The 26810-nt window shown below is 39.5% G+C and overlaps 2 protein-coding genes across 7 annotated transcripts in view; one reads left to right on the forward strand and one right to left on the reverse strand.

Annotated features, from left to right (window-relative positions):
- Positions 1-26810, reverse strand: part of LOC113933973 (centromere protein P) — a 228381-nt gene that overhangs the window by 139988 nt on the left and 61583 nt on the right. The gene's annotated exons all lie outside the window — the stretch shown is intronic.
- OGN (osteoglycin) lies at positions 4411-24995 on the forward strand. Its single transcript, XM_027614378.2, has 7 exons — positions 4411-4600; positions 5577-5823; positions 8025-8118; positions 17571-17729; positions 19604-19806; positions 22253-22348; positions 23152-24995. The coding sequence occupies exons 2-7, from the start codon at positions 5650-5652 to the stop codon at positions 23320-23322; spliced, it is 897 nt and encodes a 298-aa protein (XP_027470179.1). The 5' UTR covers positions 4411-4600; positions 5577-5649; the 3' UTR covers positions 23323-24995.

A 26810-nucleotide genomic window follows, 5' to 3' on the forward strand; every position in this document is an offset into this window, starting at 1 on the left:
AAAAGGTTTGAGATGGAGATCAAATCATAGACTTCCCATAAAATCCTAGAATATTGCCTAAAAGGGACTATAAATATCTAGTAACTCAATGATTCTCAGTGGTGGTAATTTTGCCCTCCAGGGTGCGATACTGTGATTTATAAAAAAGATATATTGGGTCTTCACATTCATGGTTCCAGCCTCACAATTCCCAAAAACCCCTGGAATTTCCTAAGCTTAGAGAGTGATTAAGGTGTCTTTTGTTATATTAATGCAGATGACTTTAAGGGACCCCCCACACTGGCTGCCAGGAAGATCAAGTTTTCAGTCCCAAGGCCACCTGCAATCTTGGGGGAGGGGGAGGGGCTAGAGGTTGAATCCCCCAGTGGCCAATGACATAGTCAACTAGGACTACATAAAGAAGCCTCCATAAAAACCCAGAAGGACTGGTTTAGGGGGGCTTCCAGTTGAACTGGAGGAGATGCTAGAATTGGGGTGCACCTGAAGCTTTGTGCCTTTCCTAGACACTGCACTATGCATCTCTTCAACTCGCTGTGGATTCAGATCCTTTGTCACAATCTGTAATAAACTGGTAAACCTAAGTGTTTGGAACTTCCAAAGCTGGAGTGCTGGTAGACAATTCTCTGCGCAATGGCCCTTTGTGGAGCCTAGAATGGGGCCTATGGCAAGAGCCTGTGAGCGCCTCCCAGTGCTGACCGCAGGAACTCTGGACAAGAGAATTAATATTTGAGGGGCTTTACTACCTTGCTGTTGGACATTATTAATTGAAGCCACCCCTAGGGCTGAAGGACATAAAAGGGTCTTGAAACCTGAAATGCCATGTCTAGGATGATGCTTGAGGAACTCCCTAATGGGGATGGCAGTGCCTGGGGAATGTGAGGAGGAGCTTTTTATGAGCAGGGACCGCCCCCCTCCCCCGGGAGTGATTCTGGAGCTGTGCAAGGGGCTGCTGGACTCTATTTTCATATGGACAGTGCCCTACGGACAGCTCTCTACCAACAACAAAGAACTGCCTGGTTTATGGAGAGCAGTTCCAAGGTGAATGGACAACATCCTGTCTGGAAGGCCACCACTCTGACTGAAGAATACAAAAAACACATCAGCATGGTGCGCTGAACCGTATGCTGTTTTCCTAGCAGCGATGGATGAACGGAACAATGTTAACAGCCCCTGTGTGTGGGTTTTTACTGACTCATGGGCAGTCGCCAATAGCCCAGCCATATGATCAGCAGGACAGTAATGGGATCTTGGCCTATTAAAGCAATGTCCATATGGGGCACAGTCTTATGGAAATTAATTGTGGGTATGTCAATAACCCACCAGAAAACGTGCCTTCCAGTTTTAGAAGATGAGTGGATCTGACATGCATCTATCCCCACACACTCCCTAGAGACGGCCGCCTGGGCCCACGAAACGAGTGAGTGTGGGGGACTGCAGCGGTGTGGAGATGGGCTGAAGCTAGAATCTCTTGCACCCTCTGAGGTACAAAATGCCAATATGATCTGTTCTGGCAACAAGAGAGACAGAGACTATAGGTGGCCGTGTGGCAGAGACCATGGTCTTGAACGTGGCTGGCAACGCAGACTCATGTGGTAGCCCTGGGGGCTACAAAGGGGTCCTGACAGGAAGAGCTACTGACTCTGGCCTGGGCTTTGCTGACCTGGTGATAGATGCAAAGGCTCAGAGAGATACAGAAAACCAGGAAAGAAGATATTCCCCAGCCAACTGTCATCTCCTCAGACCAAAGAACTCACATAATGTCCAACAACCAGCAGAGAGAAATAGCTTACAGAAACAGTTTTATAGAGAACTGGAATGAGTAATTAAAACACTGGTTGTCTAAAACAGGGGGAGATCAAAATATGAAGGGCTGGCTTACAAGCCTTCACAAGTATGCTCACACTCCACGTGAACATGAGTGGGGCTGGAGGAGCGTCCCCAGTGGATATAGTCCGGTGTTTCTCGCGGGTCTGGGAAAGCGGGGGAGAAAGGGGCAGTGGTCTTTCTTCCCCACATCACCAATGGATGCAGCGGTCAGGGGACCAGGGCTGCAACTACAAGGGCTGGAAGCAGGGACAATTCCATGTTTCCAGCCTTTCTGTCAGAACTTCCAGGGGTCGCCCGGCAAAAGTGGGGCTAACAGTGAGGGCAGCCACCCTGCCTGGTGGCAAAGATGCACCTCCAGTTCTGCATCTGTGTAACTCACCTGAACAGAAGTGGACTGAGGTAGTTGGACTCACTGCACTCGCACTGCTGCCTGTACCCAGACCGGCACCGTGGCCGGACTTGACCCCCCTTCCTGAGATGGGGAGGTCTGGGTACCAATGCAGAGAACAAAACGTAGCAGATGATGTAATGAGGGAAATCCAGTATTACACTGATGCCTCAAGAGAGGCTCAGAGTAGCTCGATTATTATTCAGACACCTGAAAGGGTAAAGCCTGACGTTACTGAAACCACCCCCACTTTTAGCACCTGACAAGAATGCACAGCAGCCTGCAAACCTGAGTGGCCTGGCCCTGGGAGACATTTTCCTAAGATCTGATGATGGACTGAACAGTTATTAGTAACTGAATGGGATTCTGTCGTGCACCATCATCTCTCAACCTTTATCATTGTCTGGCTGTGAGGGATCCCCATTCAAGGACTAAGGGATGGATGCCGTACTGTGATTTGTAAGAAGTATGTGCTTGGTCATTCAAAGGGACCACGTCTTGAGAAAATACTGGTTGTCATGGCTGACGGGGGTGAGGGTTGGAGGAATGCTACTGGCGTCTAGTGCGCAGAGAGCGGGGATGCTGCACAATGCCCTACAGTGCACAGGGCAGCCCCCACCACAAAGAATGGTCTGCTCCAAGATTTCAATAGCGCTGAGGCTGAAAAGCTCTGTACTGACTAGATTCTAGCACAACAGATAAAGACACTGAGGTCCACAGACGTTAACTTGTTCAAGATCAACACTAACCAGGGAAGTACTCCAGGGGAAAAATGGAGTTTAGGAATCTGAGTGCATCTATCTGCACTTCTGGCAGAAAACTGGTGTCCAGAAAACTTACTCCATGGATGAACGCCAATAAAACTGTATTCACTGGCCATGACTTCCCAAGGAAAGACATTATACTTCACAGTATAATTTTCTATGAAAGTTACAAAGGATCACACTGTGGGTCATTAGTAAAACACCCAATCTTTAGGACTCTCTAAATCTGACATTTAACATCTATCCTGTTCACTTCTCAACAAACCTGCCACGCTGTGCGAAACAAATCAGTATTTGCTGTTTCATTCTTAGATATGTGCAAAGACGCTAAAGTTTTTATTGTATCCTTAAAGCCATAAAACTGACAATTTATATCAGCCAAAACCAGAGAATATCACAAGTAAATGTAAAATAATTCACATTCAAATAAAATCATGAGCATTCACATCTTAGTTTTTCCAAGCTTTAATTTGAAAGACCCTACAATTTTGAATAGAAAAGAGAACAAATTGGTATTCTTTTCTGTTTTGTAATAAAATATTTATCCATACCCATATTTATTGGATTTTTAGTTTAGAGAAAAAAATGTTACCTTGAGTGCTGAGTGCACCAAAGAGTGGTAAAATGAAAGTGAATCTTTACGATGGTCATATAGTTATCTAAAATACCATTTAGGGGCGCCTGGGTAGCTCAGTCGTTAAGCGTCTGCCTTCAGCTCAGGTCATGATCCCAGAGTCCTGGGATCGAGCCCCGCATCGGGCTCCCTGCTCCGCGGGAAGCCTGCTTCTCCCTCTCCCACTCCCCCTGCTTATGTTCCCTCTCTCGCTGTCTCTCTCTCTGTTAAGTAAATAAAAATTTTAAAAAATTAAAAAAATTAAAAAATAAAATAAAATACCATTTAAACTTTTAAAATCCCTTACAAAAAAAATTTTATAGTTTCCTTAATTTAGCAAATGTAACTTTTACCATCAAACTCCAAATTACAAATCAAACGTGTTTTTTAAAAGCTGATTTATCAGACTTGGATATTTATCATATGTAACTAAAATAAAGGGGGGGCAAATGATTAAACTGCAAGATAATTTATGCTAAAACTAAGTTTTACATTGGAAATGTCTTGGCTATATGCTAATTATGGTACTGGAGCAATACTTTTACCCCTCGTAAAATTAAGAGCACAGACTAGACTTTGGTTTGGTCTTTTATTTTGTTGAAAAAGCATACGTTTTATCTCCTGGGAAAGCATTAAAATAAAAAGCATGACCTTAAAGCTATGTCATCTTCACAAATAATATTAATGAAACCTTAGTGCTCATTACACAAGATAAAAAGAACGCGAGCTTACAGTCAGTCCTTAGTAGAAGCAGACCACGCGCGGCAGTTGCAAATGCTTTAAGCACAGCTCTCCAGTACAACACACTACAGTTCACCCCAGAGAAAGAATGTTGGCAAGGATCTCCACCACATGCAAACTGCATTTAAAGCTGCTGGGCCCTGAAACTCCATGCAGCAGTTTGAAACTGATCCACAGCCTTCCTCCTTCACCTACCACTTGGGGCTAATACACAGCCATGAACTTCTATTGAGGAAAACCACAAAAAGCTTCAAAAAAGCTACAACGGTAGGCTCTTCTTTCACATATTATTTTAAATATCGTTTGTTAAGGTATGATTCATCGAACAGTCTTGATAAATGCAAAGGCCACCTCTAATTTTTTAAGTTTCAGTTACCTTGGACTATTGTAACAAGCACTTAAAATATGTCACTGCATAACTTTAACATCCCTACAGGAAAGAACCTTGCGGCATAAGTCACAAAACCAGGCTTTTTAGCCACTGATTTTTGACAAGCTGGCATCTACGATGCAGCACAATCAACTCTGAATGATTCTTTCTGAAGTTACTTAAGAAAAAGTCTGAAATGTGCATCACTGATAACCCTACGAGACTCTTCCCCCCTCCTTTCCCCAAATCCTTGATTAAATTCTATATTTTTTCTAGTCTGCAATACTGTGTTACTCATAGTTTAAATTTAAAAAGCAATGCTGTTAACTAAAAATAATGATATCAATAAAAATTACAAAACTAAGAAAATTAAAATTATGGCTTTCCCTCTATGCTTTATCACCTAAAAGTAAGTGTTAATGACTACTCTTCACTTTAAATTTGAAGTTTAAGTTTTAAAAACTCCTAGAAGTTATTTCTATTCATACCATTACAAATCAAGAGTTCTTATAAAATAGCAAAGTTGAAATACGATATTTTTAACTCACATGAGACAGGATCATGAGTCTTCCTTTTAACTATTTATACTACAGGTATCCTAAGATTTCAATTGCATACAAATACCTTTGTTTAAGGCACCTAATTATTAACAAACTGAAATTATCAACATTGCTTGGGTTTTGAGAGAAAAATAAATAAAACCACTTTCTGAAACTATTTTTAAGAATGTCACTGATACTTGAAAACTTTTAGCATCTAATTAAAGATCACTAAGGGTTAAATACTTGTTCTCTGGCCCCTACTGAGTACACCCTGCCAAAAGTCCTCTAAGCTTTTAAATATTGCTTCGATGGTCTGCGTTTTTATTTCCAGGGAAAAAGAGAGCATTGTCCCAGTTAGCAGGCCACTAGCTTATTAACTTCCAGTCACCTTGATTTTTGCTGAAATGAAGACTCTGCAGTCTATATTTCTCCTGCTCCTGTTTGTGCCTCTGATAAAGCCAGCACCACCGACTCAGCAGGATTCACGCATGACCTATGATTATGGAACAGATAATTTTGAAGAAACCTTGTTTAGTCAAGACTTGGAGGATAAATATCTGGATGGAAAAAATATTAAGGTATTCTATTTCTACTCTAAATTTAACTTCTAAAATAGTCACCCATTTAAATGCATGTTTTTGTTTTTTTAATATGTCTGATAAGGTAAGGGGAAAGAAACAGCACTTTAAATGACTGGAAGTAATTCAAAATAACTGTCCCCAAGATTATATTTTTAAAGTATGCATGCCTCCCATGGTTACCTATGGTAACCAAAGAGTATCTATAGCAACCAACACAAAATTTAAAAAAACTAAACTTTAAGATCATATCTTACTGGTTGAAGATTTATACTTCATTCCTATATTTATGTATTATATTAATGTATTATATTGTCTATATTTATGTATTATATTGTCTCAAAATAAAATAGGAGAAATGTGTATTAGGAGAAATAATCTTGGATTACCAGCCTAAGGTTTATTATTTTAGGAAGAAGTGGTTCATGGAAATAAATACTGCTTATTTTGGTGTCTACAGCATTTCACAATAACTTACATATGCCAACTATGCATGGTACCGAAAAATGAAAAACTCCTCAATGTGGGGCTTAATTTTTAAGGACTTTCAACAATTTAGACTCTATCAATTTTTACCAAGTGACTGTAATTGTCCTTTAGCTAATACTCTGCAGGGATGACTTCATATCACATCTTTCATACTCCACTTGCAAGGGCTGAGTAATTACTTGTGGTTTTCTTGGCACAAAGAAATGAATGCTGGGTAAGGAAAAAGTTAACGCAGCACATAAGTATCTGCTCCTGCCTACTCTGTGTGTGTGCGCGCACGAGAGCGTGTCATGTGTGCGTACACACAGAATGGAAAATGAGAAACACAGCCAAATATATAACAATGTTGATTGCCTTTTTTTTCTTTCTTTTTTTTTTAGTACACAGGACCAAATGTTAACACTGTAATTTCTTCCAATGGAGTTGGTTAATATGCTAGCATTATTTTTGCCCAACATTAAGACCAAAATGATAGGTATCACTAGTCACAGCTTCAGAATTTTTTAAAAAGGCCTATCATAACAATAAGCTTTTGGTTTACATCAATGATTGGAATCTCTCAGTTAAAAAAATAATTTCAAACTTCCGTGCTCCCTAAAAAGTAGTAAGTTCTTGCTTTTTCTCTTCACATTGCTTTCGATGTCTCTGCTCTTCATAGAAATGTAGGGACCAAGATATTTGTGGAGTGGAGAAGCATTCCACAGCACTTAATACACAAACTCAGAGCGGAGGGGCTGCTCAAGCAGAACCCACGTGGGAGGGTAAAGGAGTCAAGATGGAGATGAAAGGGGAACGTGTTTTCAGAGGGTAGAGCCCGGTACCCCATGCAATCTACATCAAATCCAATGGCAGAAAACGTTCCCTCCCAGGACAGGAAGTACTGATACAGACCCCAGGGCTCACAGTCTGGACTGGGGGTCCCAGTGGGGTGGGTAGGGAAGGACCCGGTGCAGTGCAGGCATGTAGGTAATGATGGGTCACTTGCAGAAGAGACCAAAAGCTTGCTCAGTGTCCCGCACATGCAGTGTGACTAGTGCTTCAATCCTGCTGAACATGGTAGAATCTGGCAACAGGAACTCAATTAAGACAAGACCATAAAGAATAATTAAAGACCTTCCCTTGATAAATATGATCTCATTTCAGGTTCCACTTCAGAAAAACTTTCATTCTGAGTCAGAGTTCCCTCCAGCTTCCATTTGGAATTTCAATATATTCAACATTTAGGAGGCACGGAGTTCGGCTTTTGGAGATAAAAATATAAAACAGACCTGGTTCTTTTACTCAAGGAGTTGAGAGTATGGAGTAAAAACAAGCTACACAAATATTTACCTTATAAGCTAATGAATGATGAAATGGAATTATGTATCAAATCCTATTGCAGCACAAAGGAAATGACACTAACTGTGACCATGAGAACACAAGCACTGTCTGTGACCCTACAGTGTTTTGGGTTTTTTGCTAAGATTTATTTATTTATTTGGCATAGGCAGGGAGGGGCAGAGGGAGAGGAAGAGAGAATCCCAAGCAGACTCCCTGCTGAGTGTGGAGCCCAACGAGGGGCTCTATCCCAGGACCCTTAGATCACGACCTGCACCGAAACCAAGAGTCGGAGGCTCAACCCACTGAAGGACCCAGGCGACCCATTACCTTAAGTTTTATTGTCAAAATTAGATGTTTTCAGACCTGATAACAAATTTTTATTTTTCCAATAGGAAAAAGAAACTATGATAATACCCGAAGAGAAAAGTCTTCAATTACAAAAAGATGAGCGTGTAACACCACCACCCCTCAAGAAGGAAAATGATGGTAAGTGTGCATATCCTCTCATCTAATTATCTCATTAGGAGCTTCAATAAATAGCTTATTATGGAACTTTATTCCGTATGGTATTAAAAATGACCTCGGGATACATTAAATTCAAACAGTGGACTTTTATCTCCCCTGAGAAAGACAGCTGGTACATTGCGGGTGCACATCCACTGCCACCCCACATCACGAGTGAGAAATGTAGACAGAAACATTCAAGAACAACCAAGTACAAAGCGTGTGCTTTTATCTATATAAAGTCAATTCCAGAAACAGTGATTTAACATCAATGATCTGCAAATACTATGTACAGCCTGAGGAAAAGGGAAATAAAATGAATTCTTCAAGAAACTTACAGAAGACACAGAGATGGCTAAATACATAAATATCTATAATATACATTTCTATGAAAACAATAGAAAATGTAAAAATAACAAATAACAAAGTCCTCCTTAATAGTTCCTGTCTACTTGGTTTACTTTGCTCTGTCAAAGAACAGGGTTTCACACGACAACATGAAAAAAAAATTGCACACTAATTGGAAAGACATCCCTTGCTCTTGGATAGGATGACTCGGTATCATAAAGATGCCAGTTCTGCCTAAATTGAGAACAATAAACTTCTTTACAAAGCTGGTAAGGTTGATTCTCAAGTTCATGTAGAAAAATCAAACCTCCACTAATAGCCAGGAGTCACTGAGAACTGACAGGTATCCGCAGAAACAAGACATACCACACATGAGAACATACTTTAAAGTCTCTATGCTACAATACGTATGATACTGGTGCACGAATAGAATAGGAAGTTCAGAAACAAAAATACCTGTAGAAACTCAGTATATAAGAAAGAAGGCATTGTAAATCACTGAAGCAAAGACAGTATTTTTAAAGATTTTAAGAAATCTCTACACCCAACGTGGGACTCCAACTCACAACCCCGAGATCAAGAGTCCAATGTTCTACCAACTGAGCCCGCCAGGCACCTTAACGATGGTATTTTTTAAAAAGAGTGTTGGACCCTGAAACTAATATTACACCGTATGTTAACAAACTGAAATTTAAATAAAAAATTTAGGGGCTCCTGGGTGGCTCAGTCAGTTAAGTGTCTGCCTTCGGCTCAGTTCATATTACCAGGGTCCTAAAATCGAGCCCCTCATGGGGCTCCCTGCTCAGCAGGGAATCTGCTTCTCCCTCTCCCTCTGCCACTCGCCCTGCTTGTACTCTCTCTCTGTCAAATAAAATAAAATCTTAAATACATAAAAACTTAAAAAAAATTTTTTTAAAGATTTTATTTATTTGACGGAGAGAGACACAGTGAGAGACGGAACACAAACAGGGGGAGCGGGAGACGGAGAAGCAGGCTTCCCGTGGAGCAGGGAGCCCGATGCGGGGATCGATCCCAGGATCATGACCTGAGCCAAAGGCAGATGCTTAACAACTGAGCCACCCAGGTGCCCCTCAAAAAAAAATGTTTAATGGTATTGAACAACTGAGTAGTCAACTGAAAAGGGATAAAATTAGATCCATACTTTACACAGAAAAACAAATCTCTCATTGTATAAATAAGGGTGTCTAAAAGTAAAAAGTGAAACCATGCAAATACGGAATGATAATCTGGGAGTGGGATGCCTCAAAATCCAGAGAAAATAATAGAAAAGATCAATCAATTTGACTTGATGAAATCAAACTTTTTCATGGGAAAAAGCATCACAGACTAAGGCAAACACAACTGAAATCTGAGAGAAATAAAGTTATCATCTCTAATTTATAACACATAAAAACCTAGGAAAAAGAAACTGAATAAAAATCCACTGGAAAAACCAGCAAAAGATATGAACATACAATTCAAAAAGTGATATAAAAGTGACCCTTAAATATATGAAAGATATTCAATCTCACATATACAGAAATATAAATTTAAATTACACTGAGATACCAATTTTTAACCTACCTGATGGACAAAAATTAAAACTGTTACACCAAAATATACCACTGACAAGGCCATGGGGTGGGTATCAGAGACCTTCATATATTGCTGGGAGGAATACAAATTAGTATAATGTTTTTGGATAGGAGTTAAGCAATGTCTAACAAAACCAAACATGCATTTACTTTGTGACATAGCAATCAACTTCTAGGTTTTTACCCTAAAGATATACCTCCAAAAGGAAGAAAATACATATGCAGCATCGTTAAAACACTGCTTGCAAATGCAAAATTCTGGAAACAATCTAAATGCCCAAACGCTGAAGAGAGGTTAAATGAAATATGGTAAATCCACAGAAGGGAATACTACACAGTTGTAAAAATGAATGAAGAAGATTGTTACAAACTGTTAGAAGTGATTTCCAGAATATAGGAAAAAAAAGCGCAAAAGAGTATCTACAGTATACTGCCTTTCATCCGAGAAAGAGAGATGTCAGGAAACATGCATGCATCAGCTTACTGGTGTTTCTTGATAAGAAACTCAAGGAAAGGTAACTTAAAAGTGGAGACTAGTCACCCACCACTGACAGAAGGAACCAGGGGTGGGAAGGAGGGAGACACCGACACCCGGAGGAGCGGACAAGAGCGCGTGGGGCTCCTCTGAGTACACACTTTCTGCGTGGATTTGATTTTAGAACAAGGTTATATTTCACACAGGTAAACAAACATTTGTAAATAAAATGAGCAAGGATAAAACAAAATTGGCCTCTTATCAGAAACTTAATTTCATTTCAAATGAATAACGTAACACATTAAAGGGAAACAAATCTAATCCAAGTAACCCTTAAACACAGTATTTTGACTACATACCTTCAGGCTAGAGACAAAATAGAAGGGGCAAATATTGAAATTCCAGTGAGTAGGTTTGTTTTCCACTGTGTTACATGTCAGTAATAATGAAACTATTTACTGTGTGGCCTAGCACTGAGTAAAATACTACACTGGCTAAAGAGAGCCAGATTTCTCAGAGCCTGGTGCTACAAATGTGGTGAGGGGGAAGGCCAGAGTGACACTGGGGAGCTGGTCTGGAATAGAAGATACTGGCACCAGTTTGCGGTTTATACAGAGGTACAGACATGGGTACAGGCCCGCCTTGTTTTACTGACCCCGCAGATCCTGCACTGCTTACAAACTGAAGGTTCATGGCAAACCTCCCTGGAACAAGTCTATTGGCACCATTTTCCCAACAGCAGTTGCTCACATCCTGTCTCTCTGTCACATTTTGGGAACTCTCACAATATTTCAAGCTTGTTATTACTACAATTTGTTAGGGTGATCTGTGATTGGTGAACTTCGATGTCACCACTGTAATTTGGGGGCACCATGAGCCGTGCCCATATAAGACGGTGAACGTAACCGATCAATGTTGCGTGTGTTCTGGCTGTTCCACAGATGGTCCCTTCCCCCATCTCTACCTCCTCCACCTCGGGCCTCCCTATTCCCTGAGACACAACCGTATTGACATTAGCACAACTGATAACCCTCCCATGGCCTCTAAGTGTTCAAGTGAAAGGAAGAGTCACACATCTCTCACTTTCCATCGAAACCAGAGATGATTAAGCTTCGTGAGGAACGCCTGTCGAAACCCAAGACAGGCCGAAAGCTAGGCCTCTTGTGCCAAACAATTAGCCCAGTTGTGAATGCAAAGGAAACGTTCTTGAAGGACATCACAGGTGCTTCCCCAGTGAACACTCGAATGGGAAGAAAATGAAACAGCCTCCCTGCTGACATGGAGAGAGTCTGACTGGTGTGGATGGAAGCTCAAACTGGCCACAACATTCCCTTGGGCCAAAACCTCACCCAGAGCAAGGCCCTGACTCTTCAGTTCTGTGCAGGCTGAGGTGAGGAAGCTGCAGAAGGAAAGTTGGGAGCTGGCAGAAGCTGGCAGGGCTAAGGGAAGAAGCTGTCTCGAAAGCGTACAAGTGCAAGGTGAAGCAGCGAGTGCTGATGGGGAACCTGTAGCAAGTGATCCCGAAGATCTAGCTAAGAGAATTCATGAAGGTGCTCACACTAAAGAGATTGTCAATACAGATGAAACAGTCTTCTGTTGGAAGATGCCATCCAGGACTTTCATAGCTAGAAAGAAGTCAACACCTGGCCTCAAAGGTTCAAAGGACAGGGGCGCCTGCGTGGCTCAGTCATTAAGCGTCTGCCTTCGGCTCAGGTCATGATCCCAAGGTCCTGGGATCGAGCCCCACATCGGGCTCCCTGCTCACGGGGAAGCCAGCTTGTCCCTCTCCCACTCCCCCTGCTGGTGTTCCCTCTCTCACTGTCTCTCCCTCTGTCAAATAAATAAATAAATAAAATCTTAAAAACAAAATAAGGTTCCAAGGACAGGCTGACTTTCTCAAGTGAAGCTAATGCAGCTGGTGAGTTGAAGTGGAAGCCCATGCTCATTGCCCATTCTGAAAATAAGCCCTTAGCAACCATGCTAAATCTCCTCCGCCTATGCTCTTTAAACAACAGAGCCTGGTGGACAGCACATCTATTTACAACATGGTTGATGGAATATTTTAAGCCCACTCTTGAGACTTACTGCTCAGGAAAAAAGATTCCTTGCAAAGTATTACTGCTACATGGCATTGCACCTGGTCAGCCAAGAGTTCTGATGGAGACGGACAAGATTAATGTTGCTTTCATGCCTGCTACCACAACATCCATCCTGCAGCCCATGGATCCAGGGGTGATTCTGACTTTCAACTCTCATTCTTTAAGAAACAAAAGGCATCCAAATCAGCAAGGAAGATGTCAAACTTTCACTATTTGCAGATGACATGATACTCTGTATAGAAAACCTGAAAGACCCCACCAAAAAATTGCTAAAACTGATACATGAATTCAGCAAAGTCACAGGATAGAATATCAATGTACAGAAATCTGTTGCATTTCTATACACCCATAATGAAGCAGCAGTAAAAGAAATCAGGGAATCAATCCCATTTATATCTACACCAAAAACAGTAAGATACCTAGAAATAAACCTAACGTAAGAGGTAAAAGATCTGTACTCTGAAAACTACAGAACACTCATGAATGAAACTGAGGAAGACACAGAGATGGAAAGACATCCCATGCTCATGGATTGGAAGAACAAATATTGTTAAAGTGTCTATACTACCCAAAGCAATCTGCACACTTAATGCAATCCCTATAAAAGTAACAACAGCATTTTTCACAGAGCTAGAACAAAAAATCCTAAAATTTGTATAGAACCACAAAAGACCCAATACAATCCTGAGAAAGAAAGCCAAAGCTGGCGGCATCACAATGCCTGACTTCCAGCTCTATTACAAAGCTGTGATCATCAAGACAGTATGGTACTGGCACAAAAACAGACACATAGATCAATGGAACAGAATAGAAAACCCACAAATGGACCCACAACTATATGGTCTACTAACCTTTGACAAAGCAGGAAAGAATATCCAATGGAAAAAAGACAGGCTCTTCAACAAATAGTACTGGGAAAACTGGACAGCAACATGCAGAAGAATGAAACTGGACCACTTTCTTCCACCATACACAAAAATAAATATAAAATGGATGAAAGACCTGGGCCTGGGTGGCTTAGTTGATCGAGCGTCTGACTCTTGGTTTCTGCTCGGGTGGTGATCCTGGGGTTGTGGGATCGAGCCCCGTATCAGGCTCTGGCTTGGTGTGGACTCTGCTTGGGATTCTCTCTCTCCTTCTTCTGCCCCTTCCCCCACTCAAACACATGCTCTCTCTCTCTCTCAAAATAAATAAATAAATAAAATCTTAAAAAAAAAAAAAAGGATGAAAGACCTAAATGTGAGAAAGGAAACCATCAAAATCCTAGAAACATAGGCAGCAACCTCTTCAACCTTGGCCTCAGCAACTTCTTAGACATGTTGCCAGAAGCCAAGGAAACAAAAGCAAAAATGAACTACTGGGACTTCATCAAGATAAAAAGCTTCTACACAGGGAAGAAAACAATCAACAAAACTAAAAGGCAACCTAGGGAACAGGAGAAGATATTTGCAAATGACAGATCCAAAATCTATAAGAAACTTACCAACTCAACACCCAAAAAACAAATAATCCAGTTAAGAAATGAGAAGACGTGAATAGACACTTTTCCAAAGAAGAAATCCAGATGGCCAACAAACATATGAAACTACACTCATCATCACTCATCATCAGGGAAATACAAATCAAAACAATGATGAGAGGGGCATCTGGGTGGCTTAGTAAGTTGAGCATCTGCCTTCAGCTCAGGTCATGATCCCAGGGTCCTGGGGTCGAGTCCTGCATCTGGGTCCCTGCTCAGCGGGGAGCCTGCTTCTCCCCCACCCCCTCTCTGTCAAATAAACAAAATCTTTAAAAAAAATAACAAAAAACACAAAACCACAATGAGAAATCACCTCACACCTGGCAAAATAGCTAAAATTAACAACACAGGAAAAAAGAGGTGTCGGCGAGGATGTGGAGAAAGGGAAACCCTCTTGCAATGTTGGTGGGAATGCAAACTGGTGTAGCCACTGTGGAAAACAGTATGGAGGTTCCTCAAAAAGTTAAAAATAGAACTACCCTCTGACCAAGCAATTGCACCATTGGGTGTAATTGATAAAAAAAATACAGATTTGAAGGGGCTCATGCACCCCAATGTTTATAGCAGCATTACCAACAATAGCCAAACTATGGAAAGAGCCCAGATGTCCACTGACTGATGAGTGGATAAAGAAGTTGTGGTATATATACAATGGAATATTACTCAGACATCAAAAAGAATGAAATCTTGACATTTGCAATAACATGGATTGAGCTAGAGAGTATTATGCCAAGTGAAATAAGTCAGAGAAAGACAAATACCATGATTTCACTCATACGTGGAATTTAGGAAACAAAAAAGATGAGCATATGGAAAGGAAAAAAAAAAAGGAGAGCAATGGAAGCAAACCATAAGAGATTCTTAACTACAGAGAACAAACCGAGGGTTGATGGAGGGAGGTGGGTGGGGGAGGGGCTAGATGGGCGATGGGCATTAAGGAGGGCACTTGTTGTGATGAGTGCTAGGTATTGTATGTAAGTGATGAATCACTACATTCTACTCCTGAAACCATTACACTATATATTAACTAACTAGAATTTAAATAACAATTTAGAAGAAAAAAATGTTTCCTGTTCAGAAGACATCGATAAGAAAATAAAAAGACAAGCCCCATAGAGGAAAAGATTTGCAAACTGTAAATCTGACAAACTTATACCTACAATATATAGTCTTATATTTCAGTAAGAAAAATACAAAAAAAATTTTTTTAAATAGGCAAAAGATATGAACATTTTACCACTACAATATGTGGATGGCAAATAAATTTATAACAAAATTGCTCAGCACATTAGTCATTAGGAAAATATAAATTAGAACAGGAGATACCACAACATGCCTTCCTGGAATGGCTAAAATTAAAAAGTCTGATCAAACCAAATGCTGATGAGGATGTGGAGTAACTGGAACTCTTGTTCACTGCTGAAGGGACTATAAAATGGCACAACCTCTACGGAACATAGTTTGGGGCTTTCCTCAAAAGGTATACACCTCTCAGGTGGCCCAGCCATTCTGCTCTTAGGTAGTTACACTAGAGAAATGAAAGCATTACGTCCACACAAACTTTTACATAAAGGTTCACAGTAGCTTTCTGTGAAATAGCCAAAAACTAAAAACCCAAATGCCGAAAAGGAAGGACTATATAAACTGTGTATATTAATACAGTGAAATACTACTCAGTAATAAAAAGGAATGCACGGCCGATACATGTGATAAGAGATGAATCTCAAAATAATTGTGCACAGTAGAAGAAGTTGGATCAAAGCGTATATACTTCATGGTTCTTTTGATATAAAATTCTTGGAAATGCAAGCTGTTGTAAACTGACAGAAAGCAGGTCAGTGGTTGCTGGGAGGGATTACAAAGAGCGTAACAACACTGGGTGATGATTATGTCAATTATTTCTATTGCAGCCATGGTTTCATGGGTATATACATATGTCAAAAACTTATAAATTATGCAAGTTAAATATGTATAATTTATTAAGTATCACTTAAGCACAAAAAAAGCTGTGACAGAATAAAAAAGAGCATAAAAGAGTTCACATTCAGGGCGCCTGGGTGGCTCAGAAGGTTAAGCATCCACCTTCAGCTCAGGTCATGATCCCAGGGTCCTGGGATCGAGGACCACATCGGGCTCCCTGCTCGGTGGGAAGCCTGCTTCTCCCTCTGCCTGCAGCTCCCCTTGCTTGTGCTCTCTCTCTCTCTCAAATAAATAAAGTATTAAAAAAATGAGTTCACACTGGCTAATCTGTGACAATTATCAAAATAAATTTGATGGTAACTTCTGACCCATGAGATAAGAAATTCATATGCTCATACTGAACTGATATAACTAATAAGGAAATGTTCCACCTTATACCATGTATCAACTAACAAATGTAGAAGAAATGATGGAATTAGAATTTGCAAGTATCCTAGTAACAAATGATTCAGGTAAGAACTATCAATAGGTGATAAAACTAGTGAGTGACAGGTTAATGACAAACCAGATGTTTAGAATCTCATAGTACTTCTTCAAAAGATACTTATTAATGGCAAACACCAAGTGAGTCAAGTGACCAAAGAAAGCATCATCAGGAATGGGACAAATAGATACCGTGTGCTTCCTGATACACGGCCCTGAGGACCCAATGAGAAACCTCGGACAAACCCTAATTGAAAGACATTCTGAAAAATAAATGCCCAATTCAAAAGTTTTCAAAAATTTAAAAGACTAAGGCATATTCCAGGTTGAAGGAGATGAAAAAGGCATGACAAGTATGCAATACATGATGTAGCACGTAATGGGGTCTTTGCCATTTCTGGGACGGCTCTAACATTCAGGTTAATAGTCTGTGCTTACTTAACTGCTGGTTTCTAAGCTCCTTAGCTATGGTCACCAATCTGAAATGTGTCTGTGCCAAACCAAGTGATAAAGCAAGCTTGCATTTACCTTATGGTCTGCTTTATGAATCCTTTTTGGTATTTAAATCAGGAAATGTAAATCAGTTCAGCAATTAAATGATCACTGCTAGGATAGAGAATAAAGGAGATTTCGGATGACAAAACTGAAAATAAGATTCTGTTGAGTTATTAGGTACAATACAGGTCACTAACTAACATGACCATGGTATCTTTCCCACTATCACCTATAATTCTGCAAAATATGTTTTCAAATTAGTGATAACATTCATGATAGCAATAATTTTACCATTACAAGCTAAATATTTTAATTTTCTTTAAAGTAGGTTCCATGCCCAGCGTGGAGCCCAACATGGGGCTCAAACTCACAAACCTGAAATCAAGACCTGAGCTGACATTGAGAGTCATACACTCAAATGACTGAGCCACCCAGGTGCCCTGAGGCCAAATATTTTTAAACTACTGTTTATATTTTTATGATTTTGTTTCCCAACTTAGAAATGCCCACCTGCCTATTGTGTGTTTGCTTAAGTGGTTCTGTATACTGTGAAGAAGTTGACATTGATGCTGTACCACCCTTGCCAAAGGAATCAGCCTATCTTTATGCACGATTCAACAAAATTAAAAAGCTGACTGCGAAAGATTTTGCAGATATACGTAAGTTAATTTTAAATAAAATAATTCATATTAACTCATGTTAGTATTAACCTCATTATAAACACAAGTTTCTAGGCACTGTTGCCTCTCATATCTAGGGTAGTCACTGTTGGAGTATTTAAGCATCCACATACTTCACCAAAATCCACTGGTTGGTGAATCTCTTTTCCATTCAAATGCCACATGTCATCTTTCTTTACTGGTGACTTCAACGTCTATGTTGACGGCCCATTAACGTATGGGCACCTACGCCTTCTGAACGTGAGGACTTTGAGAACTGTCTGCCCCAGCCAGTGAGGAGTGCCAGTATAATCGAAGTGCTTCTCTAACCTCAGTGCTTTCTTCACAATGCTACCTTCACTTTAAAAGCATAAGCTCTGCTTTTCCTTACTTTAACTCAAGGTTCTTAAACCTGGCTATGTACTAAAAATAAAAATACCGATACCAGGCCCTACTCTCCAGAGCTTTTAATTTAGGTCTTGGGAGAGGCCCACGTGTCATCATGGAACACCACCAAACTTCTCATATGATTACCACGTGGAACGAGTGGGTTTCACTCCTTTCTGGGATGCGGGCCGCCAGGGCCCTGCCGTGAGCACACCACACTCCCCGATTCCTGCATCGCCAAGTCCCCCAGTCCTGGATCACAAGCCCTCATGAGTTCTCTAGACTGCTGTGTTGTTGAGTGCTTCTGAAGAAAATCACACCCAGAAACGCACACTGGCCCCCTTACACATTTATGAGATTCACCGTAAGAGTATTCACGCTGCAACTGGGAGCTCGCAACTGGTCGGGGTACAGTTGTGCCTCACCAGTTGTGGATTCACACTTTCAAACTCACCTACCCACTGGAATATATTTGTGACCCAAAGTCACTACATGTTGCCCTTCACAGTCATCTGCAGACAAGTGCACTGTGGGAACACACTGGGGCTACCTAGCCAAGGTCAAACAAGGTGACCCCTGCCGTTCTGTGTCAGCTCTCACACCCTAAGGGTCCTGCTCGTCTTAGTGCCACACCTTCCCCGCTCCTGTGCTCCGCAAGCGCAGTGCTCAAGTGCCCCATGGGAATCTTCATTCCAGTGTGAGCTGCAGTGCCCATGGCCGTGAGTTCGGTGTTAATGTACCCACAATATATAAACTAACTACAATGCTCGGAAACAGAAACACTCACAGGATTTTGTACTAATTGGTGGATGTAAATGTAAACGTGTGACGAGAGGCTCACAGGAGTCTAACCCTTATATTCCCTGGGAGCAATGGTCCATATTCACCGAACTCAGTGTTTGCAGGGGTTACCTCAAATAATGAATGAGAAGTGACTCCGTTTCCTCATCATCCCAGACATATAAACGTGAAACAAACAAACTGAATGTCTCTCTCCATCTGCATCACCTTAACAAATGAGGGAACATTCCTGTTTGTTGTTGTTAAGCGATAAGGCATAGACAGATAAAGATAACATACCTATAATCACAGTGCAACATGCTGGGAAAAAGTCCAAAACATACCTACATGATTCTTTTCAACCAAATGTAGTGCTTACTTCCCATGATTTGCAACCAGAATTTGTTTCAAACTGCCTCAGCATCCTGAGAATTCAAATACAGAAGGATAGAAGAACTCTATGAACTTTAAGTTCCCTTCCAACCCTGAGATTCCAGGACTCAAGTGAGGAAAGCCATCAGTGTCAGGCACAGGGCAGATGCTCAGCATGCGTTCAACAAAATTTACTGATCTACTAATTACAGACACTCTAGTAGATACTAAAAATAAAAGGTGTTTGAATGACCCATTAAACCAATGCTTTTCTTCAGTCCACACAAATGAGACTTTATATTTTTTGTATATGTTCTGTATATTTTTCCTTCAAGCTAACTTAAGAAGACTTGATTTTACGGGAAATCTGATTGAAGATATAGAAGACGGTACTTTTTCAAAACTTTCTCTCTTAGAAGAACTTACACTAGCTGAAAATCAACTATTGAAACTTCCAGTTCTTCCTCCCAAGCTCACTTTATTTAATGCAAAATACAACAAAATCAAGAGTAGAGGAATCAAAGCAAATGCATTCAAAGTAAGTATTTTATACTATGACCAAACACAATATCAGTTTTATATAACCAATGATAATATGATAAAAGAGAAACACTGTTCTAAAATTTTGTTTTATATTTTAAAATGATTTTAATTTTATAAATGAAGACATTATTTCCATAATAAATAGTCCTGGTATTGGGCTCATTCCGTCTGGCTTATACCTGCACCTCCCTTTACATAACTTGACCTTGTTTCACGGGACTACATTGTGTCCCGCTTTTTCACTTGTTCTCACAGTAAATATTTACATAGACGTGGTTCATACCCTCACGGCACCAGGATACTATAAAATCTCAAAATGCGAGTTTTCCTGTGTTTCTTTTCCTTACAATATTAGTAATTTATACATGCTAGAAAATTATCATTCCTAAATTAAAATTCAGTAAAAGTTGAATTTTACTTTTACTACTTAAAAGTATTAGCCCATGAAATTCTGTAGGTAGACTTTCTTTTGAATTTCAGCTAGTACAAAATTCTCTGTGTACTAAACATTAAATACATTTCTAATTTAATAACTCAAGATATAGGTACAGGAAAAAGGGAAAGTGATCTACTCTGACTTAGGTAGCCAGACTGTGTCCAAATGCACAGCCTAAGGAGAAATTACTGCCTCAGTCCAGTCCTGCACAGGTGGTAACTCGTTTCCAGTCCTGGAAGGAGCCCCAGATAAAAAGACTACTGTGTTACTACTGGCAGCAAAACTCATTCAAAAGGGAAGTTTATGACTTCTTATGATAACATCTAATAGAAACACTATCAGTTAGTTTATGATAATCACAAAAAGGTACAATTTATCCACAAATGAACAACCTGTCAGAAAATGTAAAAGTATTCCATTTTTCTTTTCTTTTTGTTTACACTCAAGGAGTTCCTTTTCAACTGTAAGAGACATTATTTTAAAGGCACATCAGAGTTCCTCGGAAGTTAAGGGATTATCAGGCGACTTTTCAAAACAGGGCTCCATTTTTTTATTTTTTCAAGATTTTATTTTTTTATTTAACAGAGACACAGCGAGAGAGAGAACACAAGCAGGGGGAGTGGGAGAGGGAGAAGCAGGCCTCCCGCGGAGCAGGGAGCCCGATGCGGGGCTCGATCCCAGGACCCTGGGACCATGACCCAAGCTAAAGGCAGACGCCTAACGACTGAGCCACCCAGGCGCCCAAAACAGGACTCACTTTAAAAACAACAAAAAACCCTTATAATTTGAAGCTATTAATTCCAGCTGATAAGCTGCTGACCAACTGGCATAGTAAAGATCTGCAAGAGCCGATCAACACTTCACAAAAGGAGTGTTTGAATATTCTGAATTTTACACTTGCGTTACATCTTGAAGTCATGTTATAAAATGATACACAGCAATGGGCTACTGACCATGAAGAGTAATTCAACACAGACCCTTATGGGTAAAAGTCATACCTCACTAAGTAGTTAATAAATTGCTCTAGGAAATATCTTACTAACAAGCACATCGCTTAGGAGCACAGGCAAGTCGCATGTCACTATGCTTTGCAGAGACCGTGTTTCTACAAACTGAAGGTCTGCGCCAACCCTGCGTGGAGTGAGTCTGTTGGCGCCACTTTTCCAACAGCGTTTGCTCACTGTGTCTCTGTGCCATGTTTTGCTAATTCCTGCAATAATTGAAACTTTTTCATTATTATTACATTTGTCATGGTGATCTGTCATTAGGGATTATAACTCACTGAAAGCTCAGATGATGGTTAGCTTTTAGCAATGAAGTATTTTTTAATTCGGGTAGTACATACACTGTTAGGCATACGCTACTGCACACTTCATAGACTGCAGTATAGTATAAATGTAACTTTTATAGGCACTGGGAAACCAAGAAATTCACTGGATTCACTTAATTGCAATATACGTTTTATTGTGGTGGTTTGGGACTGGAACCCACACTACCTCCAAGTTGTGCCTATATTCGTTTTGCTAGAAATTGGTGGAACTGAAATGAGAAGTTCTGAAGGTTCAAGAGAGGTTATGGCAGCACCAGGATCCAAATTCAATCCTGCGTAGGGACTGACCTTATTAGCTGTTCACAAGACAGATCAATGGGGCCCAGAAGCTGACATGAGGACTGAGGCCAGGCATGGCTGGATATTCAGTGGTCAGATAAGTGGAGAGAAATGTGGCGATGCAAGAGGGAACTACTACCCTTCATAAAGGACCAAAATATACTACTTGTGAAACGAAAAAAACCCTCAAAACCAAATAACTACCAAACCAGCAACTGATAGTACTGATAGGTGTCTATAACAATACCTATGTGCACATGTATAAACACACATATATCATGTACACATGCACGCACATGTATGCACATATACATGCATGTGTATACACAGCTGGAATCCTGTGTAAGAAATGTACTGACCTCAGTAACACTCAAGCCAAGTACCTTTTCCTTACAGAAATTGAACCACCTCTCCTTCCTCTACTTGGACCACAATGCCCTGGAATCTGTGCCTCTTAATTTACCAGAAAGTCTACGTGTAATTCATCTTCAGGTAGGATTGCGCCTTTCACAATATCTGGCTTTAAGTTACAATTGGTCAGTCTTATGACTCATTAGGAAACTCATTTATTCACATGTAAATTTTGCCTATCAAAAGTATGACTAGTCCAAGGCACTCACCCGCCTGAAAGCCCCACCTGTCCAGAGAACCAAGAAAGGACCAGTGACCTAGATGTGAGGTCTGCTCTTAGAGTGGGGGGGTTTGTCATCAGGTGTGAACTTAGCATCTCCTGATTAATCTGACACATGGATTTGAAGGTAGGGCACACTAAGACCTCTACTTTGTGCTTCTTCCTCCAACAGCAGTAAACATTGACCTTTGGTGACTTTCCAGCTGATTTTATTGTACAATATTATCTTGAGGTAATAGAAGAGAGAAGAGGAATTAAAATAAACTAAAATTGGTCTTTCAGCATCACAAGAATTCCCATTTGTCCTTTTTACTTCTTTAAAGGAATATCTAAGGACACAGTACCCATTTTGAGTTGACACTCTAGAACACGACAGTTTCACCAGCTAGGATAATCTTATTCATGCTTAGAACTTTCTGCCACATGGATATCACTCTGAGTAATAAGTAGTGTGTTCTTCCAAAGTAATATTGTAGACGTAAAAAGGTAGGCGCTGGGGGAAAACTCAGGTCGCGCTGAGAGGGTTTTATTACTATAAGGATACACAGGATATACGATATTTTCAAAATCACTTTTTAGATAAATATTCCGTGAAATCCCATTACATAGCATACAGAAGGTTAATTTCAAACTTCTGAACAATTTTTCCCCTTCTATTTTCCAGTTTAACAACATAACTTCAATCACAGATGATACATTCTGCAAGGCTAATGACACCCGTTATATTCGGGACCGCATTGAAGAGATACGCTTGGAGGGCAACCCCATCGTCCTGGGAAAGCATCCCAACAGTTTTATCTGCTTGAAAAGATTGCCTGTAGGGTCATACTTTTAACCACTACCAATGCAGCATATAAGCTAACGTACACTCATGCATATAATCTGTCTCAACAATGTCTAAAGGAGCGTAAATATTTAATATTAACTTTGAGTCCCACTATGAAGGAATTTTATGTTTTAAACAAGGATGTTCAAAAATCTTACACATAACAAGTAAAAAGTAAAATTGAATCTAAAGTTCAAAACAAAGCAATGTGAAAATATTTAAACAGCATTACAAAATCCTTGTAGTTTATACCATAGTGCCATTTTGAAAGGTATGTTTTTATATAAATACTCAAATTTAAGAAGCATTATTTCCATTACTAATGAAGTGGAAGGGTAAGTCCAAGAAATGTTCAACTGCTGGTCTTTCTTGGCCTTTACTGGATCCCTAAAGCATTTAAGGAAGATGTTCCAAAAACTTTGAAAAGCTAAGTATTTCCAGTGATCTCCCATTTTTCTTTTATGATTCATACATTATTCATTATGAAATAGGAACTCTGTTTTCCCTCTATTAAGGCAGCTATTATATTTTTACTTAGCCTGAGAAATAGGGTATCGTCTCATATCTAGGCAAAACTGTCCAAATAAAGCATAATATTACTCTCTGATAAAGACCTAATAGAGTAATATTCAATGTTTCCTTTGTAGTCACACAGTTAAAGGCTTCAGTAAAATAGTACAAAATCTTCCTTTTTCTAAATACTGACATTCCAAGTCTACCATAAAACATTTTAAGGAGTCAAGCAGACCAAAATCAGTATGCTCATAAAAAATAAAAAAAACTTGAAGGTCCATCCCATCTCTCAAAAAATAACTATAAAGTTCCCCATTGTAAAGGCTTTCAAATATGACAGATACCGCAATATATTTTTTTACCACCACAGCAGTGAGAATCTCATTCATAAATCTGTTCAAATGTAAGACATGAAAACAGTGAATTTTGTGGTGTTACTGCACACCACCATCCCCCTGCCCCCCAACCTACATACATCACAGTCATGCAAACTGATTATACCTTCACAATAAGGCTTCAGAGCAACATTTTCTAAAGACCCGGGATTAACTGATCATTTCACAATGTGAATTCACCTACACTCTAACAGTGATGACTCATGATGGAACAATGCGGCCAAAGTTCCTAAAATAACCTTCCTCTTGCCCAAAACCCACTCAAAAGTCTTAGTCCCCACACTACATCAGGATTACATCCAAAATTATCAGTGCCTTAGAAACATGCATCTGAACTGTGTATATAAAAATTTCCAATATTGTTTCCAACATAAATCATACATTAGAATCAAGTTGGTCTCCATATACCATTCCCAGAACAAATAGTTATTCATATTTTTAAGCATTTGCTTCTGTTTTTCCCTAAGTAGAATGAGCTCCTATCTGTTTTTCAATTTTTCCTCCATTTGTCAAGGTTGACCTGAAGATGAGACTTTTTCATTAAAACATCTGTGATGTCTTTATTAACTCACTTGCTTATTTTATTTTGGTAATTGGTAATCATTAACTATATACTGCTTTCTCATTATTTTGTGTGCATGCCTCATTTCTCTGTGACTGAAAGCTCACTGAACGCATCCAGTATTCCCTGTATACTTCAGTGTGCCTAGCATAATAGTAGTGAGCACATCTGAACTGAATATGCAATGAAAAGTACAAAATAAAATTCATTTAAACTGAGGGCTCTGTTTTATTTGGAAAAGTAGAATCTTTATCACAATCTTGAATAAAACAATGTAAATAAATTATAACTTTATCTGGAAAAATAAACTTGATAAAAAGGAGAGCTAAGTGGTGGGACTGACACCAGGAAAAGCGGTCAGAAAAGACGTCTCTCACGTTTCCAGATGCATCTCTATATTCTTTACCTAATGGAACTTAAAGAAAAAAAAACCCATAAAATAACTCAAATTTTAGAGAATTCAAAAGCCTGTGGTTTACATAAAATAATAATTAGGAAAGAGCACTGGTAAAAGGTCTATATTACAGAATTATCTTTCAAAGACAATTTCAGACTTCCAGATAAGAAGATATGAACAGGGGTACCAGACAATCTTATATATACCCTTAAATCATAAATAAAAGAATGAGAGAAAGTAAAATTTTGCTGCTCCCATTATCTTAAAGAAATAGTATTCATTATTGACACTGATGATTAAAGAAATTAAGGTTTAAAATTAAAACTGTTTACCCTTACAAACATTCCTGAAAATAACGAAGCCATGTGCCAGTAGAGAGATGCCCTGTGTCTTAACGGTTACTATGTCAGCTCCACCCAAAGCAATCCACAGTCTCAACACAGTCCCTATCCAAGTCCCAATTACATTTTTTGAAGAAATAGAAAAACCCATTCTGAAATTCATATGGAATCTCAAGGGACTTCAAATAGGCAAAAGAAATTTGAAAATAAGACTAAAATTGGAGAACTCACACTTCTCATTTCAAAAGTGAATTACAAAGCTACAGTAATCAAAAGTGTGGTACTGGCATGGATAGGAACATACATAACAATGGAAGAGAACAGGGAACCTAGAAACAAACCTTTGCATAGATGGTCAACTGATTTTCAACAAAGGTGCCAAGACCCAGGACAACTGATACCCACGTGCAAAAGAATGCAGATGGACGCTTTGTTTACAATGTATACAAAAGTTAACTCAAGGTGGATCAGACACCTAAACTTAACTATAAAACTCTTAGTGCAAAAAAGAGGAAAACCTTTATGACACTGAATTTGACAATGATTTCTTGGATATGACATCAAAAAGCAAAGACAACAACAAAAAAAAACAGATAGACTGGATGTTGTCAAATTTAAAAACTTTTGGGCATCAAAGGACACTATCAAACAAATGAAAAAACAAGCCAAAGAATGGGGGAAAATATTTGTCAATTATATATTTGATAAAAGATTAATACCTAGAATATATTTTTAAAAACTCCTATAACTCAACAAGGAAAAACCCAATTCAAAAATGGGCAAAGGATTTAAATAGACATCTCTGCAAAGAAGATAATATGAATGGCCAATATGCACAAGAAAAGTTGCTCAACATCACTAATCATTCGGTAAATGCAAATCAAAACCACAATGAAAATACTACTTCACACCCATTAGGTTGGCTGTGATCCAAAAAACCAAAACAAAGAAAAGATCCCAAACGTTGGCAAGTATGTGGAGAAATTGGGAGCTTTGTGCATTGCTGTTGCGAATGTAAAATGGTGTAGCCACTGTGGAAGAGAATATAGGGTGCTTCACAAAATTGGACAGAATTACCATATGATCCAATGATTCCATTTACAGGTATATATGTATTAGAACTGAAAGCAGGAACTTGAACAGGTATTTGTACACCAGTGTTCATAAAAGCATTGTTCACAACAGTCAAAAGATAGAAACAAAGTATCCATCAACAGATGAATGGCTAAACAAAATGAGGGATATCTATTCAACGGAATATTATTCAGCCTTAAAAAGGCCGTGCTACA

This window comes from Zalophus californianus, chromosome 13 (genome assembly GCF_009762305.2).
Source record: "Zalophus californianus isolate mZalCal1 chromosome 13, mZalCal1.pri.v2, whole genome shotgun sequence".
In the NCBI taxonomy this organism is placed as follows: domain Eukaryota; kingdom Metazoa; phylum Chordata; class Mammalia; order Carnivora; family Otariidae; genus Zalophus; species Zalophus californianus.

Coding starts and splice junctions, on each gene's coding strand:
- OGN (XM_027614378.2), top strand. CDS start 5,650: ATGAAGACTCTGCAGTCTATATTTCTCCTGCTCCTGTTTGTGCCTCTG. Junction 17,730..19,603: donor GAAAGATTTTGCAGATATAC/GTAAGTTAATTT, acceptor TTTTCCTTCAAG/CTAACTTAAGAAGACTTGAT. Junction 19,807..22,252: donor TCAAAGCAAATGCATTCAAA/GTAAGTATTTTA, acceptor TTTTCCTTACAG/AAATTGAACCACCTCTCCTT.